Below are 20185 nucleotides of genomic sequence, written 5' to 3' on the forward strand. Positions count from 1 at the left end.
AGGTTGGGATGACAAAAAACAGAGGGCCAAAAGGAGAAAAAAATGGTGGAATCTCATAAGTCAGAATCGGCTTCCCCACAGTATGATACAGGACTGTTTTTGACACTTGGATAGAACACTACCAGTTGACACTTGGACAGGCCATGCGACTGCACAGGTAAGTGGGGCCTAAGATCTGTAGTGCCTAGAATGTGTATGTGAGGAGTTTGAAATTAGTGAGTCTGTGTATCGGTAGCCGGTGGAGTTCCCTGAGGTGTGGTGTGATGTGAATGTTTATGGCACAAGCATAGTATGTTATAGGTCTTTCTATCGAGGATACTGGGATGACACGTCTCTGTGACAATTGGAAAGTACACAACACTAGATGATTTTGGACACTTACTTGCATAGAGCATGATACAAGCCTGTTTAGAACACTTAGAAAGTGCATGTGCCAGTACTTTCTATTGCTTATATTCGGGTATCATATCATCCAACGCCATTAATCATGTGGCTTGGACAAGATGCAATCCAATACTTTAGAAATTAAAAGTTCTTACCGCCGGAGCCTTGACAAAGCCTTGTTCAAGCAGAGGGTCCTCATAGATCGGGCCACCAGCTCCTAGGTGTGGCTTGCAGTAGCATCTTCCTGGAGGCCCTGGAATCCCTCGCTCTCCCTTTGGTCCCACAATTAGCTGCCCTACAAAAGATGATCACAGAGTGTCAAAAAGGACACACAGAAAAGGAACCTGTGTGACAGGGCTATTACAGGTTTTTGTGGCCCCCACGCTTTTATGTGATGATGTTGTCCTCTTCTGGCCACAGTCCTGCCCCTTATGGATGGTGTACCCCCACCCCCTTGCTCCAACCCTTCTTCTCTGTCCCAAGCTACTGCAGAACGCAGCCTTCACCAGGAGATGCATACTATCACTATTTAAACAGCACACATTTTAAGCACTTTACGTATCTGGTGTTAGTATTAATTGATGGAACTCAGTTTACCAACCTTGGAAGGCTGAGTCTGCCTTGTGGGGGTTCAAACTCATGACCTGCAAATCACAGAGGCAAGTGTTCACCTCACTGACCTATCATACCCGCTGCCCCTGAACTATCCTCTAAGTGCTCCATGGGAGACTGCAGTCCCTATCTCTCTATGTTTTTACCTCTATTTTTATTTACAGAATGTCTGTAATTGTTACTCACCTAGTATAAGAAAATGACCCTACCACAATACAGACTTCATACTACTAATTGTTTACACTTGAAATGCCATTTCACAGTGCTTGTTGCCAAAAGAATGAAATAGCTCACTTATCAAAACACAAACTACAACTCGCACTTAAAGAACGAAAAGAAAGAGAACCTTTTCAAATGTGTCAATTTTTTCTTTCCAAAGAAAATATGTTGCTCCTGACTCATAAAGAGAGATTAATAGCCGCATTCTACATGTTTATTCATTGTTCTACTTAAGTTTAGTACAGGAGAACGGAAATTTAGCTACAAATTACAACATTCTATACAAAATGCTGACTGATAGTGACAAATCAAAATATTTGTATACAAATTAGAAACCAGAACAGTCCTTTCATTTGAGGAAGCAAGAAACCAACACGCCTGGAATGGGCAAGCATGCAATGGTTTTTCTTTTCTATTTTCTTTGCAAGTATACGCAAAACATTTTAAAGTTTAAAAAAAAAGAAATTAAAAAAATGCTCCTGAATAAAGGTGGTAGGCATACATTTGCAAATACAATTACGGAACAGAGAAGCATTGAAGCGGGTGGCCGGTTTGACTGTTTTACCATTCTAGGATGGCCTCCACTTTTGGCTCATATGGTGCCTGTCCTTGATATCTACCAGGCTACGAAGTGAGTATCAGTGCATATGTTCATAAAGCACTACTGCATTGACAGCCATGATTGAGAGAAAGGACATTTCAAAACACTCGGTCTGAGCCCACTCCACAGACCCTTCACCTAGTGATGTATTGGTTTGGTGTTTATTCAACGTTCAACTGGACGATGGAGGTTTAAATAAACTTCTATCTAATAATGCTCCTATCATCAAACATATGACTATCAATGACTTGGGTGCTATCTAAAAATGGGTTTTAAAATCAATTGACGTCTGTCTCCCGCCTTCAACTAAGAGGGTGAACAACCATCGCCCGCTGCCCCTTGGTTTACTGAGAGATTAAAAATTGAGAAATCTAAATGTAAAGTCTTAGAAAGACGTTGGAGGAAGAATTATGAGTCAGACACCGAACTCGCATATAAAAGGGCCAAAAGAAAAACAGCTTGTGCCGAATTTGTTCCTTCTACTATTGCCAATACACAGAACTGCTCTAGGACTTTGTCCAAGGAGGTCGAACAACTGTCAGGTTGTGAAAGTCAGCCCACCCTCCCCATTCTCAATGAATCGCAGTGCAAAGACCTAGACAATTTTTTTCTTAGTAAAGTTGAAAAAATACACTCTACGCTGAATGGTGATAAGTCAGTTAACACCATACAGCAAGCCAACAGCCTTGGATATGGGGACTGCAAAATTATTGAATCTACCAATAAATTGGAAACATGGTCTCTCTTAGACATGAATTCCCTCAAGCACCTCCTAGGCAGTCTTAAATCTGGTTCTCCCAGTGATCTCCTCCCCATCTCTGTGCAGCATCAACTTAAACTGCCCTCACTCACGTTAATCATGGAGCTTTTGAATGCCTCCTTACAGGAAGCTATAGTCCCGCCTGAGTGGAAACACGCTATGGTTCTCCCACTATTAAAGAAGACTAATGCTGACCCGGGCCAGCTTTCTGACTTTGGGCCAATCTCGCTACTTCCGGCCTTTTCCAAAATTTTGGGAAAACACATTAATTTACAGCTGTCCCACTTTGTTAAAACTCAGAACTTCCTGCACACCTCACAATCTGGTGTCAGAGCAGAATTCTCTACCGAAACTACTCTTCTCGGAGTCACTGAAATGCTGCGGCACCGCCTGGATACTGGGGACACAGTGGCCCTCATACTACTTGACTTGAGTGCCGCTTTCGACACGGTGTCTCACACCATGTTATTGAAAGCCTTGCAGTCTCTGAGCATTGATGGTATGGCACTCAACTGGCTCGTCTCCTTCCTGGCGGACGGAACGTTCCAGGTTTTTTCCTCTACAGCCAGCTCTAAAATTCACTCATCTCCTTATGGGGTGCCCCAGGGCTCGATCCGTAGCCCTCTACTGTTCAATGTTCATGTAGACCTCTGGCGACGATTGTCGAAGAGGCTGGGTTGGCTCTATTCTCCTACACGGATGACACCGAGATAATCTTTTCTCTTTCGGCTGAGAGGGTGTCTAAGTCATCTGCTCTCCAGTCTGGATTGAGGAAAATTGCACCTTGGATGCAAGTAAATGTACTCAAACTTAATTGAGAAAAAAATGAGGTTTTGATTCTGGGGAAAAATAAAGATCTTTGGGGTCCCCAACACTGGCCCTTTGAAATGGGTGCTCTACCCCAGCCCTCTCACCAACTCCGCAATCTTGGCTTCATCATTGATAATCAATTATCAATGAAACAACAAGTTGTAAAGGTGGCCTCGACTTGCTTTACCATCCTCAAATGGCAAAAATAAATTCTCTGGATGTTGCCCTGTTCCACCCAGAGAACCGTAGTTCTGGCACTTGTTACTTCTAGACTGGACTATGGTAACATTCTATATCTGAGGGTAAATAAAGAAGTGACACGCAAATTGCAGGTGGTGCAGAATGGAGCCGCTAGGCTGCCCTGCCCGGTTCCCAGAGCTGCCTCTGTCTCGGGTTCTCTCCGCAATCTTCATTGGCTCAGGGTAGAGAATAGTATCAAATTCAAAGCCTTGAGCTACATGTTCAAGATCAAATTCGGCACTGCCCCTCAATACCTGCAAGCTTTAGTTCAACCTTACTTACCTTCATGCCTTCTTCGTTCCTCTACTCAGGCAAACTTTTTGGTCCCTAGAATCAGACTGTCTCTAATGGGCGGACGTTCCTTTGCTTACTTGGGCACCTCCCTGTGAAATTCTCTTCCCATGTCGCTTCGTAATGAAACTGTCTAAGGGAACTTTCGCAAAGGACTGAAAACCTGGCTGTTCAGTCAATAATTCTCTGCTCTCTCTCTATTCCTCTCAGGCTGGTGCCGGGAAACCCTTGGGGGTAGCTGGTGCGCCTTATACAATTAATTACCATTACATTACATAACATTTAATGGTAAGGAATCTGCAAATAGAAGTAAGTTATTTACCTTTGGCAAGGCATTTTCTGGTGGATTCCCTATCTAATTGCTGATTCCTCATTGTCCTTCCACCTCCCCGGTCTGAAAAGGGGCCTCTTTTTAACATCTAAAAAAGGTTCAAAGTTAGCACCAAGCTCATTGTCTCCAAGAATTGTTCAATGTCCACGACTGGAAGTGCAGAAAGTTTAACCCCTTCAGTGCCCATGACGAGCTGGACTCGTCATGGGCCGCGGTGGCGCTGTGCCCATGACGAGTCCAGCTCGTCATAGACCCCGCCCGCTAATACAACGGCCGGCACAGGGCGGGGAAAGGGGCGGGCACTGAAGGGGTTAAAGACAAGAAACTGTTGACAGCGCGCAGGGGTGGCACTTATATGAAGCTCTGTTTCATCACTTCCAGCTATATAAGGCCACTGTGCAGCCCAAGGGAGCATAGCTGTAAAAAAAAATTCCAGATCCAGCATGGGGGATATTCTAAGGTGCAGAATCTGCGATTAGACATATTCATTAGAAATTCATGGCACTAAAAGAACATACTACTTACCTTCGGTAACAGAGACTTTATCTAGCTGCAGATCCCTTTGTATCATACTGGATTTGGAAACGTTTTGTGAGCAGTACACTTGCGCACCAGTAGGTGGCATCATTCTGCTCCACGTGATGTCAACAGTGCCGGAAGGGAAGTGTGAAGTGCCTAGATAGGCACCACCCAAGCACGCTGAGGTCAGTTCTTTTGGGGACTTTCCATGCCAGGAGCGCAAAGCCACGAAGAACACTGACCACTGTATGGAAAACTAGGGTACTGAAAGGAGAACAGCCATGTCCTAGAAATCCAGTCACAGAGCGGGGAGGAAGGGTGGGTCAATAAGGAACCTGCGGCTAGAGTCTCTACCAGTAAGACGTTACCAAAGGTAAGTGCTCATCTGATAGTGACTTCTAACCGCAGATTCCTTACATTAGAATAGATGCTCAAGCAACACCTCCCTGGAGGTGGGTCTGCGAAACAGCTTCACACCAAATAGTCCTGCAGGACTTAACTGGCAAAGTGCCTATCCTGATGGACTTGACAGTCCAGGCAGTAGTGTTTTGTGAACGTGTGCAGAGAGGCCCACGTTCCTTCCTGGCAGAATTAAAAAATGTAACTCAGTGCTAACGCAGTGGTCGCAGCCACTGGTGGAATGAGCACACAAGCCGTCAGGGGGTTGCTTCCTCGCCAATGTGTACCAGATCTTAATGCAGAGTACGATCCATTGGTAGATGGTTAATTTCTGTATGGCCTTCTACTTCTTCGCTCCAGCATACCCCACGAAGAAGTGGTCGTCCACCTGGAACTCTCCTTTATGCGGTCAAGGTAGAGCGACAATGCTCTTTTTGGGTCCAGTCAGTGAAGTTGCTCCTCTTCCTTAGAGGGATGTGGCAGAGCATAAAAGGTAGGCAGGGTAATGGACTGGTCTACATGAAAGGGAGTGCTAACTTTCAGAAGGAAGGAAGCTCTAGTGGGAAGAACCAGCTTGTCTGGGTAGATATCCAGGTAGCGGGGCTTGGATGACAAAGCCTGAAGCTCACTGACCTTCCGGACAGATGTTATTGCCACTAGGAAGCCCATCTTGATGGTAAGGAGCCTGAGAGGACAGTTTTGCAGCGGCTCAAAGGGAGCGCTCATCAGAAATGTGAGCACTAGATTGAGGTCCCACTGATGCATGATAAAGGGCGAAGGTGGAAACATATGTTCAATACCTTTGAAAAATCTATTACAACAAGGGATTTGAACAGGGATAGCTGATCTGGCAATCGCAGAAAGGTTGAGATGGCAGAAAGACAGCACTTGATGGTGCCCAGAGTAGAGCCCTGCTGGACAAGAGAAATAATAAAAAGAAGGACCTGAGAAAGGGGAGCAGAATGAGGTTCAACCTGTTTCTCTACATACCATGCCACATACTTGCCCCAACGGCTGGTGTATACTGTTTTGGTAGAGAAACGCCTAGCTGCCAAGATAACAATACAGACTTCAGGCAGAAGGTCGAAAGCTGACAACTGTCACCGCTCAATATCCATGTATGAAGGTGCAGCTTTGACAATTTTGGGTGGCAAACGCTCCCCTGCTGCTGCGACAGAAGATCCTCCGAAGGGGAAGCCTGATCGGAGGACTAATGCCCATACTCAACAGCTCAGGATACCAGACTCTCTAGGGCTGAGTCCGGAGCCACAAGGAGGACTTGGGGCCGGTCGTTCCTGATCTTCTTGAGAACTCTGGGCAGGAGTGGTATGAGCGGAAAGGCATACAAGAGGTCTGAGCTCCACTCGAGACGAAAAATGCTCCAAGTGAGAGCCACCTTGGAAACTCCAGCGCAAAAACAGCTTACATTGCACCTTCTCGGCTATGGCGAACAGTTCAAACCAAGGTTCTCCCCACTGCTGAAAGAGAGCTTGCCAAACCACATGATTCTATTTGTGATCCACTAAGCACCTTCGGCTGAGTTTGGCTGCCCTGGTGTTCAGAGAGCCCACCAGGTGTTGAACCACAAGGGATATGCCTTGATGTTCCAGCCAAGTTCACAGACACAGGGCATTTTCACAAAGGGTCCACGACCCTACCCCGCCCTGTTTGTTGCAATGCCACATTCCTTTGATGGAGGGTAGAAAGGCTTTCAATGCCAGCCAGATCACACGGAGCTCCAGTAGGTTGATGTGGAGTACGGATTCCAGTAGAGATCACCGACCTCTGAACTCCACATCCCCCCGATAGCTTCCTCATCCCAAGAGTGACACAGCTGTCACTACAGTCAGATCTGGTTGGGGGAAGCGAGAGGGGTCTGCAGCTGACCCAATCGTGGTTTGTTAGCCACAACTGCAAATCTTTTTCGGTAGCCTCCGAGATCTGCACCATGTTGGAGAGATTCCCCTGTTGCTGCGCCCACTGGAACTTCAGGTGCCACTGCAGAGCCCTCATATGCCAGCGGGCATGTGTTACAAGCAGGATGCAGGTGGCCATTAGGCCCAGCAGCCTCAGAGTGAGTCTCACTGAAACCCAGGGTGAGGCTGAAACATCAGTATCATAGCCTGAATATCCTGGACTGGCCATTCGGAGAATAAGCCTGAAACTGCACTTTATCTAGAACAGCCCCAATGAAAAATAGAATCTGAGAGGAAGTCAGGTATGACTTCGCAACGTTGATAGTGAACTCCAGCAAGTGCAGGAGGTCTGCAGAGTCTGGAGGTGGGAGACCACTGCCTGGGGCTAGCCTGCCTTCAACAGTCAGTCATCGAAAAAGGGGAAAACTGGTACCTCTGATCATCGCAGATGATCTGCAACTACCGCCATCACCTCGGTGAATACACGAGGGGTGCTGGTAAGGCCAAAAGGGAGTACAGTTAAATGAAAGTGCTTCTGGCCTACCAAGAACCACAGGTAACGTCTGTGAGCAGGCAGGAAGGGGATGTGAAAATATGCGTCCTGCAAGTCCAACGCTACCATCCAGTCTCCCGGGTCCAGGGCAGACAGGACTTTAGCGAACAGGAGCATTTTTAATTTGCCCTTCTTTGGGAAGATATTGAGAGGGTGCAGATCAAGGACAGAACAAAGGCCTCTGTCCTTTTTGGGCACCAGAAAGTAGCAAAAATAACAACCACGACCTAATTCTGGCAACAGCACCTTCTCTATGGCTCCTTTGGCCAAGAGATCCAACACTTCCTGGTGAACTAAGAAGAGAGATTCTTCCTTCAGCCTGTGGTAAGCGGGTGGCCTGGGTGGATGAGTAGTCACATCAGACAATCAAGAGAACACAGTGGTCTAATTATATTGACCTCCAGTTGTGCAGGTGATGGTGTATCATGCCTCCCACAGGTTGCCCATGATGGTTGGAGGGCAAACTAAAGAGGTTTGGAGGCTGCGGACGGGGCCGGGGGGAACTGGCCTGACCTATGGCTGCCTTACCCATGGGGTCTGTGGGTACTGCGTCTTTGGCCATGCAGAGGCTGGGAAGCTTGCACACTGTGGTGCTGGGCATTAAGAATGTGGCTGGAAGCCCCTCCAATGGCCACAAAAGGAGCGAAAGGCAGACAGCTATGTGTGAGGGGCCATGGAAAAGCCCAAAGACCTGGCTGTAGCCCTGCTGTCCTTGAAGTGCTCTGGCGCTGAGCCCTCCTTGTCTCTGAAGAGGCAAGAGCCATCAAAGGGCACGTTCGTAAGTGAAGCTTGGACATCCCCTGAAAAGCTAGACATCTTCATCTAGGCATGGTGCTATAGGGCCACTGATTAAGAAAGCACTCTGCCCAGTGAGTTGGTCCTGTCCAGCCTACATCGGCTCGCGAACTTGGTTGCATCCCTCCTGTCTGCCACAGCTTTGAAGAGTATGGCCCAGGCCTCCGTTGGACCATGGACAGCACCTGTACAACCGAATCCAGAAGGCATGGACCGCAGTATCGGGCTAGTGGAAGAAAACATTTTCTTGCCTAAGGTGTCTTGGATTCCCTATCCATTGGAGCGGTAGGGAATAAGCCAGCTCCCTGGGGTAGGGTGTTGTGAAGAAACTGGGGTCCCATGGGGTGGGACGATGGTGACGGGTAATGGCCTGTTTACAGGAGGCCCTGTGCAGGATGTGGACCAGGTCCCAAGCAGGACTTCTGTAAGGGTTTCATTAAATGGGAGAAGCGGTTCGGAGGGGGTCACTACTGGCTGACGCATCACTGTAAAGACCTTAGTCTTAACTTCCACTGAAGGCAGACTAAGGTCCAGGACCTCGGTCACCCTTCTCATCACCATAGTAATGACGTTTCGTCCTCTATTGCCACAGTAGGAGGAGAGACCATGCCAGTATCTGGGGAGGTGTTCAGTCCACTGTCATCTGCAAAATCCTCACCCAAGTCCATGTTAGGGTCCAGGGGCTGGTTTTCTTCAGGTTCCAACGTCCCCTTTCAATCTTCCATAAGTCCTAGCACCATAGGAATAGGACTCTGGTGCCTAAGTTGGCCGAGGAGCTCTGGCTCCATGTTGGGGACGAGAATGAAGATAGTGGCATGGAATGGGGATAGCGGTGCTGGTGGTGCCGGGAGTGTTGACATCAGGACTGGTGCCAGGTAGGGTCGAGGTCATTACCATTAATAGTAATGGGGAAAACCTGTGTCCGTTCAACAAAAGGAAGGAGAGTGAAAGGTGGGCAATTTTTAACGAGGTCCTACACATAGGCCCTAAGTAACTGTGTCAACAAGAGATGTGTAGTTCCTACAGGACAGGAAGTCGACAGGGAATAAAATATTCCAATTCAGACTTCAACCTAGTGAAAATAAGTGCACAAGGGAAGAGAATCCCTTCAGGGTGGAACTAAAACCCTCACACACCCAGCAAGCTAGGTGTCATGCTTCATCATCTGGGTTCTGCTCCTCGTCGGGTCGGCGGTGCAATACCCGACGGGCACCCATACAGGGGCTCTTTGTCGGAGATCTTTTGTTCCCTGCCGTATGGTGCATGCGTGTGAGGGCCCGGGAGTGTAGATGTAAGTGATTAAAAAGGTTGGTTAATCTGAATTTGAAGTTTATTGGCTCAGTCAACCACCTATTTAAAAAGGGGAGTGAGTGGCGTAAAAGCTATATATGCTCACAACGGATGAGTGGCTAGCTACGCTCGACTCTTATGGTCAACATGTTTCGCGCGCATTGAGTCAGGAGGATCTCGTGGCGCTTCGTCAGGACCTATAATGAAGTGAAGTGTGCTCGAAAAAACTATCTACAGTGTGGTGAGAAAAACAAGGGTGAGAACAAATGTGTTGGTCAACCCTTAATAGGCGCCCCTACCTTATGTATTGATTTAAGAGGGGGTCACCAATTTATGTTAAAAAGAGCTCCTCATCAGGTGCATGGCGCGTCCACAGGGGGAGAAACACATTCGTTCCTACACAGATATCCCCTGGAGGTTATTCAACCTGCCCGCGTCGCCGAACCCGAAACCTGTGTCCCTCCGAACCTGGGTATGTATGATATATAAAGAAGTGGTTCTGTCGGGAGTGTGACAATTCCTTTGCTCAATGTATTTTAATACACCATAGATTTTTAATTTTTTAATCGCAAATATTACAAACTTCATGTAAAAATTGAAGATGGTTCACCTAACTTTTCAATAACCAAATTGGGATAAATGGAACACACCACAAAGGAACGATTGTTTGTCAAACAATGATGATTGTATTGTATGGATATTATATTTACATGACAATTCATATGGCTGTCAATAAGGCAATACAATACAAGGTGATAACGTGAATGAAGTGCAGGAAAGTGACTTATGGTGATAAGTGAAAAAGTGCTATACACATATACAAACAAATAACAGTTATGTTGAACTGTCCATTCCTTCAAGCATGGATACTGGACCCAGATGTGACTCTATAATAGGGTCAGAGAAGCTGCATGGACTAGTGTGACTGCAACGTCGACGTTTCGACCCTGGGTGGAAGCGCAGCTAATTATGTGTCAGAGGCGGGTCTTCATCAGGACTGGGGGTCAAGAAGCAAATGTTGACAGCCGCAGGGAATAAATGCCCGGGATCCCAATGAGTCAGCAGATGGGGATCTGGATTGATTCCAATTGAGAGGGGTTGGTAGACCTGCGCTAGGAGGCTGTGGTCTGGAGGATTGATGTTATCTCAGATGGACTCCACCAGCCGGTTGGAGACAAGATAAAAAGTAATTTAACAACACCACCCTTGAGCGATCGTTACAGTAAGAGGAGACATGACCTTTTCAGTCTGCTTCTGCTCCTGTAAGTGTAATGTAGGGTCGAGGTGGCATGACCAGCCCTTGTCGGATCCAACTGTGGATCGTAGTGGCCTGACTGGCACCGGGGCTGGAACAGCCAGCAAGGAACCAGTAGGGGCCCTTCTCGATTCCGCAGCGCCCAAAGGTGCGCCAGCAGGGGCGGGCTGCTCACAGATGAGGTGCATGGCCTCCTAAAATTCACAAAGTTGGGCGGGGTTCGCTCCCGGAAACTTGAATGATGACACTCTCTTGTTCCGTCTGATGACTTCAACAGATGGGGTGAAGTCTAAGACCTCTTCAACTTTTTGCTCCTCTTTTTGTGGGACTTACCGGAAGATGACTTCACGTGCGAAGAGCATGTAGGGCTCCACAACTGATCCAGTTCCTACCTCTCAACTGGGATCGAGACCGTTGGGGCACCGCAAGTCGAGTGGCACTGAGCTTGCGGGACCATTCCTCAAGGCTTTGGGGTGGATGGTGTGGCAGTCAGCACAGGTCTCACAGGTCTTCGCGTCGTGGTTGTGCTCGAGGCACCAGAGGCAGATCTGACATTGGTTGGTGACAGGTGCTGCAGGGCTTAAAGCCGGATTTCCTAGCTGACATACCGGTCAGACCAGGAAAAAAGATCTAAAAAAAAACCTTGACAAAAGTTCGAAAAAGAGTCAGTCAAAAAATTACTGGGGGTAGCTCTCTCCAGATCTACACTGACTGGCACGGAAAGAAAAGAACTGACATCAGCGCGCTGGGGTGGCACCTATATAGGAACTGTGCATGTAATTTCCACTGTGGACGACAATGCCACATGGAGCTGCACAATGCCACATTCTGGCGCACAGGGGTACTACTCCTGAAAAATTCCCAGATCCAGTCTGACACCAGATAGATAAAAGTAAAGAATCAGATGAGGACAATAAGATAAGTGCCAAAGAACACAGAACAGAAGAAGCCAAAGCAGAGGGTGGAAAGGTGGTTAAGAGAGCTAGAATAGATTAATTTTTAACATTTTACAGTGGTGGAGGATGGGAAATTGGGCTATTTCCCAAATGTCATCAGGCCCATTGTTCCATGCTCTAGCAGTAAATATAGAGTTCTTTCTCCCCAATTATATTGGTTTGGGTCTTGTAGAAAGGCAAATTCCACAAGCCTCTGGATCTCAAGAGCTTAGAAGAGGCACATAATTTGAATTTAGTACTAAGAAACCTGTGAGCAGTGCCATGGAGAATGCGGTGAATAATCACCATGGCCTTGAAGAATGTCCATTTTTCCAACTGACCTCTGATTGCAATTGCTTCAAAACAGCTCATATGTTTTGAAATCTACAAAGGCTACTGAGTTATGGATCAGCTGAGGCATTCATCCGTATGTTAGTGATTCCCAAGGAGCAGGCTTTACCATAGCTCAGATGGGAAAGGATTAGCACTTGCACAATTGGTATGTGATACAAGCAATCATTCAAAGGAAGAATTAGTAGATTAGGTTCAAGTTGCCAGAAGCAGGTTTTCACCACACTGGCCATCAACTGATCCAGACATAACTCTGAATCAAGGTAAATTCCCAGGCAGGGGGCTCCCAACTTCTCCAGTAACTGTGCCAAGGGTGACATATAAATGTTAAATAGGAGGGGGTGTTATAATAGGCCCTTGCTGGATGCTACATAATGTAGTCCTGGTATCAGATTAAATGGTAACAAAAAGGTGACCTGGGTGTGTCCCGTTAAGGAAGAGTGAAAACATCGGATAGAACTGGGGTTGCAGCTGATGTTTCTGAGTCTTATAAGCAGAATGTATTGATCGATGGTGTTGAATACCATGGAGAGGTGCAGCAGTACCAGTGTGTGGCATTCCCTTTGTCTACCAGCAAACACAGGCCATCCAGGACCAAGAGAAGGTATGGTTTCTAACCTGTAATACCTGTTCTCTCTCAGGGGAATCTCCATTGAAGTCATAAGCACTGAATAGTCCAGCCCACACGAGGGGATACTGGAGGACTTTTCATAATATGTCTTCTTAAGTGTAGATGTTCGTCTTTCTTCAGGAAGGCCTGTGTAAACATTTAGGACAAGTATACAGTGCAGCCTATAATAAAACTATAATGGCCAATTCCTTCAGATTGTATTTAAAAAAAGGGTAATGAATACATATATACATTTAAATTTAAAGCCGGAAAATTGGCGTAAAGTTATTTGATTATTTAAATCTCTTTCACAAACCCTTTTTTAAAGGAGAAGGATGAAGGAAAAGAGGACAGTGTGGCCCTATAGGCTGCCCTTTTGCAAATCTTAAAACAGTGTCTGCGCCTTTCAGGGCCAGAGACCACCAGTATCTCATGATGCATATCAGAAAATGGCTGCTTTGTTTCTTTTTACTGAGATGTGGCACTGCCATATAGGTCCAATAATTGTCTCTTTCATCTCCATCGTGGAGTCGGGAGGGTTCCTTATGACTTCAATGGAGACTTTCCAAAGAGAGAACTGGGATTGAAGGTACGAAACCACATCTTAACTGTCCTGGAAATATCAATGGGGGAGAGAAGCAGAGAATGAAGATCTCCCACTCAGCTTCCCAAAGGAATATCACCAAATATCAAAAGAAGTGAGAAAACACAGTATCACACAAAAGAGGCTCCATTAAAAAAAAAAAATTGGGATCCTGAACAGCTACTTTCGGTCAGTGGCATGCTATCCCCACTGGCGTACTAGTAATTGATAGCCTCGTCATCGGGTCTACCCTGCACCAGGAGGGGATGTCTTGAGATGCAGAGACTGTGTGAGATCCATGACAAAAAAAAACTGTGTTTTAAAATTAACTCCTGTCCCAAAAGAACATACATTTATTAAAATAGGGGCAGGGGTAAGGTTAAAAGAAGGAAAGATGTGTTTAGGGAAGAGCTAGTACACGTACATGAACATTTGGTGAACACGTTTCAGCCTACTTGCGCCCATACAGGTCGATGGCTTTCGTCAGGACCTTGAAATTGATTGGATCCCTGTTCTGAGTCCATAGGGACACTTTCCTCTGTCCGAAAAGGTCACAAGTATAGTTACTCTGTGAAAGTTTAGGAGAATACACTGCCCTCCTCTAAAGATAGAAAAGAACGGTAAAACATACTTATATGCATTCAATCTGTTCGTATTGTCACCATTATATACATCTATGTGACTCGGTATACCTGATCACTGAACAACTCATTCAAGATAAACATCACCATTTGTGTGTACATGGCACAATATGCAGCGAAAACGCTAAAGAAAGAAATGTAATTCATTTGTGGACACTGAAAATACAAAGACTGCGTGCATTTTTTATTTTAAAGGTGTATATGTGATCAATTGACCACTTCCTGCTGTTCTATGATGCAGGATATAAAGGAGATTTTTCACATTGATTCACCTTTAGTAAAAATTGTCAGAGAAGCATGTGTTATTCATGTTGAAAGTGCCTACGGTTTCCAAAGTGCACCTTTTACTTGATGTATTATCTAGGGCGTGCTGTTATCATAAATATCTGTTAGCAATATATGTTGTGTTTCTAGGTTTATTTCATTTTGAAAAGGGGAAACATTATACAGTTTCCAAAGGAAGATGAGTATTTGATCGCCTTCCCTATTGGATTTGCAAGCAAATGTCATGGAAAGCAACTTAGTGTAAACAAGAAGTCTATCAGACATTTTTGAAAACGTACTTTGCATTAAGTAGCTTTTTAAATTAGCAGCAGGACCCCATAGGTTGCGAGGGTGGAGGCAGATTGGTTTTACTCCTTAACAAACACTTGCAATGCAACAGGTCTCGCATTTACGCAGGTTTGAGCTATTGGCATTGTAAATGACAATGCCTTTTATTTATGTTTTGGTTTTTGAAACATAAATAAAACACATCGTCATTTACAATGATAATAGCTTAAACTTGCGTAAATGCGAGACCTATTGCATTGCAAATGCTTGTTATTTAATCTTCTTGGATATCAGATGAGTTACCATGACCTCACAACAAAGAGACCTAGAGATATACACATACTGACAGAACTCACAATGAGTTACCTGATCCATTAATTCAACAGCCTTGAAGAAGTCTCAGGCCTGCACGTCAGAAGAAGGGAAACACGTGTTAACTGTCCGGAGCATTAAAGATTATGCATCAATTTTAATAAATCAGTGATCCCATTGCGAAGTGGATGATATAAGGTTCTTGTATTTATGTTATTTTAGCAACAAATATGCTATGAGTATGTTGAATCTAAGGGTGTAAAGCATTCAAATATAAGAACTCACTGAGCCGAATGGTGTGCAGAGGAAAAGCTTAATATACAAGATGGTGTATTAGACCTCTTGGTGGCGAAGAAACATTTGAAGCTGCAGAAAGATTTAGCTGACTCACAGATCACTGATGTAGAGCTGCTAGCTATGTCTGCAGATAAAAGTGTGGAAGGAGTCTCCTTGTAATCCATAAGCACACACACACACGCACGCTCTCTCTCACAAGCACACAAACGCTCATTGTATGTCTGCATGTTAAATGACACAACCAACGCTTTGATTTTGACATGTCGATGAGCCGACGACCATGCAGCGATGTACTATCCCAGGTGTACACGATGCGCCAGCACGTGAGCCGTGTCCAAAACGTGGGTATAAATCCTCATCCTGGCTATGCTAGGTGATCCTCAGGTGCCTATACCCAGTACCCCACTATCAGAGACGTGTATTCGTGCATGGTGACGTGATCTCTGTACAGGTGGGTGTAAACCCTCGGCTTGGCTATCCCAGGTGACTATACCCAGTACCCCACTATGAGAGACGTGTATTCGTGCATGGTGATGTGATCTCTGTACAGGTGGGTGTAAACCCTCGGCTTGGCTATCCCAGGTGACTATACCCAGTAACCCACTATCAGAGATGTGTACTTGTGCGCAGTGACATGATCTCTGTACAGGTGGGTGTAAACCCTTTGCTTGTCTATCCCAGGTGACCCTAGTTGCCTATACCCAGTACCCCACTATCAGCTCTGCACACGGGGGTGTAACGTTCCGTGCAAGCGAGCTGTACCCAGAGCTCTGCACACAGGGGTGTAACACACCGTGCAAGCGAGCTGTGCTCGGAACTCTGCACACGAGGGTGTAACGGCCCGAGCAAGCAACTTGTGCCCGGAGCTCTGCACACAAGGGTGTAACATGCAGTGGCAGCGAGCTGTGCCCGGAGCTCTACACTTCGGTTGTAACATCCTGTGGTGCAAGCGAGCTGTGCCCGGAGCTTTGCACACCGGGGTGTAACGTCCCATGGTGTAAGCGAGCTATGCAAGGAGCTCTGCACATGGGGGTGTAACGAGCATGTAACCTCTCATGTAGGTGTGAGGTGCTTGGCGCTCTGTGCAGGTGTTTGTCATGTTCCATGCAGGTGAGGGGTGCTCAGACCTCTGTACACGAAGGTTTACCGTCCCATGTAAGTAAGCGTCTCCCAGAGCACTGTACACAAGGGTGTAATGTCCCATGCAGGTGAGGGGTGCTCGGAGCTTTGTACACCAGGGTGTAGCGTCTTATGCAGGTGAGCTGTGCCCGAAGCTTTATACACGAGGGCGTAACATCCTATGTAAGTGAGCGGCACCCAGATCAGTGCACAGGGACGTATTGTAGCACCCGTGCAGCACACTCCCAATGTGTGTACGTACGAACGTGCATGGGTCATTTGTATAGCACAAAACCTTTCAGGGGGGCAGAGTTATGTATGGTGCTATATGTGTCCCTGTGACTCACACCTCCACACCGAGTGATGACCACCTCCACCTTTACCCCCGAGAGATGTATAAGTGATGAACGTATGATTTAATACTCACTGTCTTATTTTGATAAAAAGGTACATGTAAATATACAAACTTTCGTATGTTGCACACTTTCACCAAATCAATAATAAATTAAATGGATCAGTGAATATAAGAAACCTTGATGCACACCCATGCTGGGCACTAGAGGCTTATGTGTGTGCATTAATATTAACATATTTGCTGCACACCCGACCACGAGGGGTTGGGGCTGTGCACGCAGCCCTTCCTATACCAGGGCCAGCCTCAGAGTCCTACATATGAGCCTTGAGTGTACCCTGGATGACGTTCGTCCACCGGGTGTCAGGACTGCTCCCACTGGCATCTGATTGGCATCATGGTATCACACGGTACACACCTGCCAGCAACTTTGCCTCTTCTTCCACCCTTGCCACGCAGTCCTGTGTATATGTATGTGAGACTACCTCTTGGGGGAGGGGTGGAGGGGGTAGCCCTGCCCTCGCCCGCAGCCACTCAGCCATTAATCAGGCAGTTTTCTTTAGTGGGTACACCGTCTCCAGGTGCCCGGAGCTGTGTCTGCCCTTGCCTGTACTGCGGCTGCCATTGCCAAAGCCGAATGAAAAACATAGTGCTTACCGACTAATGAAGGAGACCGTGTGACCCCGAAAGTAAGAGATCCAATCCTGATGGGCGGTCACAAAAGGAGACAGGGCGGTAACAAGGCGGGACTAAGATGCCTCTTATTGAATCGGAAGCCTGCATTTACCAAAGACAATGCCACCAGCCAATGAAAAACATGGGCGGAGAGTGGGCGAGGCTTCCACACCACTTCATCATCATATTCTACTACAGCATGCCTCGCAGAGCGAGCAGCGCGTGTGCTGCAATGCTAGGCTTGGGATCAAGAGTAATAGTTTAGCCAAACGTGAACTAAATGGTAAAGACACTCATGTGACAGCAAACGCCGAGAACACGCAATGCATTTAAATGCAGCAGTGATTTGCATATTGTAAACAAGAAGTCTATCAGGCATTTTTGTAAAAGTACTGGTCGTTAAGTACCTTTTTAAATCAGTGTCAGGACCCCATAGGTTGCGGGGGGAGGAGGTCTGGTTGCACTCCTTAAAGAGGGGATCAAGAGTAATATTTAGCCAAACGTGAGCTAAACGGTGAGGACACTTATGTACCCGCATACGGCGAGAACACGTCGTGCATTTAAATACAACGGTGATTTGCAAGACTTTAGTGCAGGTTCTCTGTGCGTGTTCAGTCCCTCGACGGGTGGGGGAGCAGTGGCTCTTTTTATCTTGCCATACGGGGAAAGAATGATCAAAAGGTGTTTTTCGTTAACTCGTGTAGGAGTCAGTGAAAGTAAATACTACATAAAAACATATGTCAGTGATTGTGGTTTCAATGTAAATGAGAGCAGATATAGAATACTACACTCATGCTCTAGTTCTAAATTCAAGGTGCCTAAGTTAGGAGGCTTTTATCCTGTCACCAAAAAAGGGGGACCTATAGTGTTGTCCTTTTTTCAAGATGTTGCAAGGAGTTAGGAGTGGATCAGTGCAGACTGCCTAAATGATGAGGCTTCTATTCTCTAGCCAAATGTGAAGGAGCATATAATATACCCCTCAATCTACGGATGTGGCTTTGTCTCTTTGTCGTGATGAAGCGAGGGCGTAGTTCTATCTTCCATGAATTGGCAGGGCTGGGCTACTGTTAAGAGAATGTATGTCTCATTTTGACTCCATCGATTGACCTGTGCCCATGGAATGTTATCATTGAGCCTATTCTGGAATGTGCCCAAATGATAAATTCATCATTGTTCCTTCTGTAATAGTTTTCTATCAGCATTTGTGTCAATATGGTCCAGGGTTTCAGGTACCACCCATTTCAAGTCATTATCAGAATGTCCATCGGTTAAAAAATGATTGCTCATCTTTGTCGTCAATTTCCTGCACATGATATTGCTCCTATGCTCACGGATGCGAGTTTTCACCTTTCTACATGTCATGCCAATGTAATGTAATTTGTAGGGTGTGTGATCATATGTATGACATAGGAGCTTTTGCAATTTGTGTGTTTTTCAGGGTCCACTTGAGGTCCGGTTTCAATTCAATTGTTTTAGTAGCCGTGGTCAAATGACAGAGTGAGCTGGACACGCAGGGATAGTGAACCACAACTGGGTAAAGACCCCACACAGTTGTGATGGTTTCACTCCTTATTTCAGTTTTCCTAGGTAGTGTGTGAAGAACAAGTTACTTACCTTCGGTAACGCTTTTTCTGGTGGATACAGTATCTGCCTGTGGATTCCTCACCTTGTGAATATCCCCTGCGCCAGCATTCCACTGAACTTTTATCCCCAGCTCTCTGCGCCGACGTGGACGTCATAATACCTCGGCTCCGCTCGCGACTCCGTATGACGTCACCGGAGCCATAAGAGAGCCGCGTCGGCGTGATGACGTCAGTTCCACCCATTTTTTCCGTGCCTCCGAGGCGAACAGGTGGACCAACGACAGATTCAAAGTATACACAGTATACAACATTCAATCAAATATATATAGTACATCTACAAAAGGAAAGCTAAAGAAAATAAGCATTTCCTACCAATGTACCAGAAAGAAAGAATCTACAAAGTATAACAACATCTCAAGCAAGACAACTTTTAAGGTATACAAAGGTGGACAACGGGGAGGCGGGTGGGCCAGTGAGGAATCCACAGGCAGATACTGTATCCACCAGAAAAAGCGTTACCAAAGGTAAGTAACTTGTTCTTCTGATGGATACATCTGCCAGTGGATTCCTCACCTTGTGAATAGATTCCCACAGCAGTCCCACTCCCGGAGGAGGGTGTCCACCTTCCTATACCAAAAATTCCTGCAAGACAGAGCGCGCAAAGTGTCCCTCCCTCCTCATCTCAGAGTCTAAGCAATAATGCTTTGCGAAAGTATGGAGGGAGGCCCAAGTCGCGGCTTTACAAATGTCTGCCACAGGAACACCCCTGGCCAAAGCAGAAGTAGAAGATTTAGCTCTAGTTGAATGAGCTCTAATACCCTCAGGAGGACCCTTACCAGCCAGGGCATAGTAGATCTTGATGGCAAGGATGATCCATCTTGATAGAGTGCGCTTGTGCACAGCTTTTCCTTTAGAATGTCCAACATATCCCACGAAAAGCTGATCGTCCAAACGAAAGTCTTTCGTTCTGTCCAAGTAAAAGCTCACAGCTCTTTTTGGGTCCAGACGATGAAGCCTTTCCTCCTCTTTGGAGGGATGAGGAGGTGGATAAAAAACAGGGAGAGTAATAGACTGCCCCAAATGAAAGGGAGTAACTACTTTTGGTAGGAAAGCAGCCCTGGTCCTGAGTGCCATCCTTTCAGCATGTAATGTTAAAAATGGGGGTTTAGAACTAAGAGCTTGAAGCTCACTCACCCTCCA

At 46.2% G+C, this 20185-nt stretch overlaps 1 protein-coding gene across 1 annotated transcript in view; it reads right to left on the minus strand.

Annotated features, from left to right (window-relative positions):
- COLQ (collagen like tail subunit of asymmetric acetylcholinesterase) overlaps positions 1 to 20185 on the minus strand; it is a 778371-nt gene that overhangs the window by 198477 nt on the left and 559709 nt on the right. Inside the window, exon 13 of the mRNA XM_085630419.1 lies at positions 540 to 679. Coding sequence (XP_085486545.1) covers positions 540 to 679 — 140 coding nt within the window. The remainder of the gene's footprint in view (positions 1 to 539; positions 680 to 20185) is intronic.

The sequence above is a fragment of the Triturus cristatus genome, chromosome 10 (assembly GCF_964204655.1).
Source record: "Triturus cristatus chromosome 10, aTriCri1.1, whole genome shotgun sequence".
NCBI classification, from domain to species: Eukaryota; Metazoa; Chordata; class Amphibia; order Caudata; family Salamandridae; genus Triturus; species Triturus cristatus.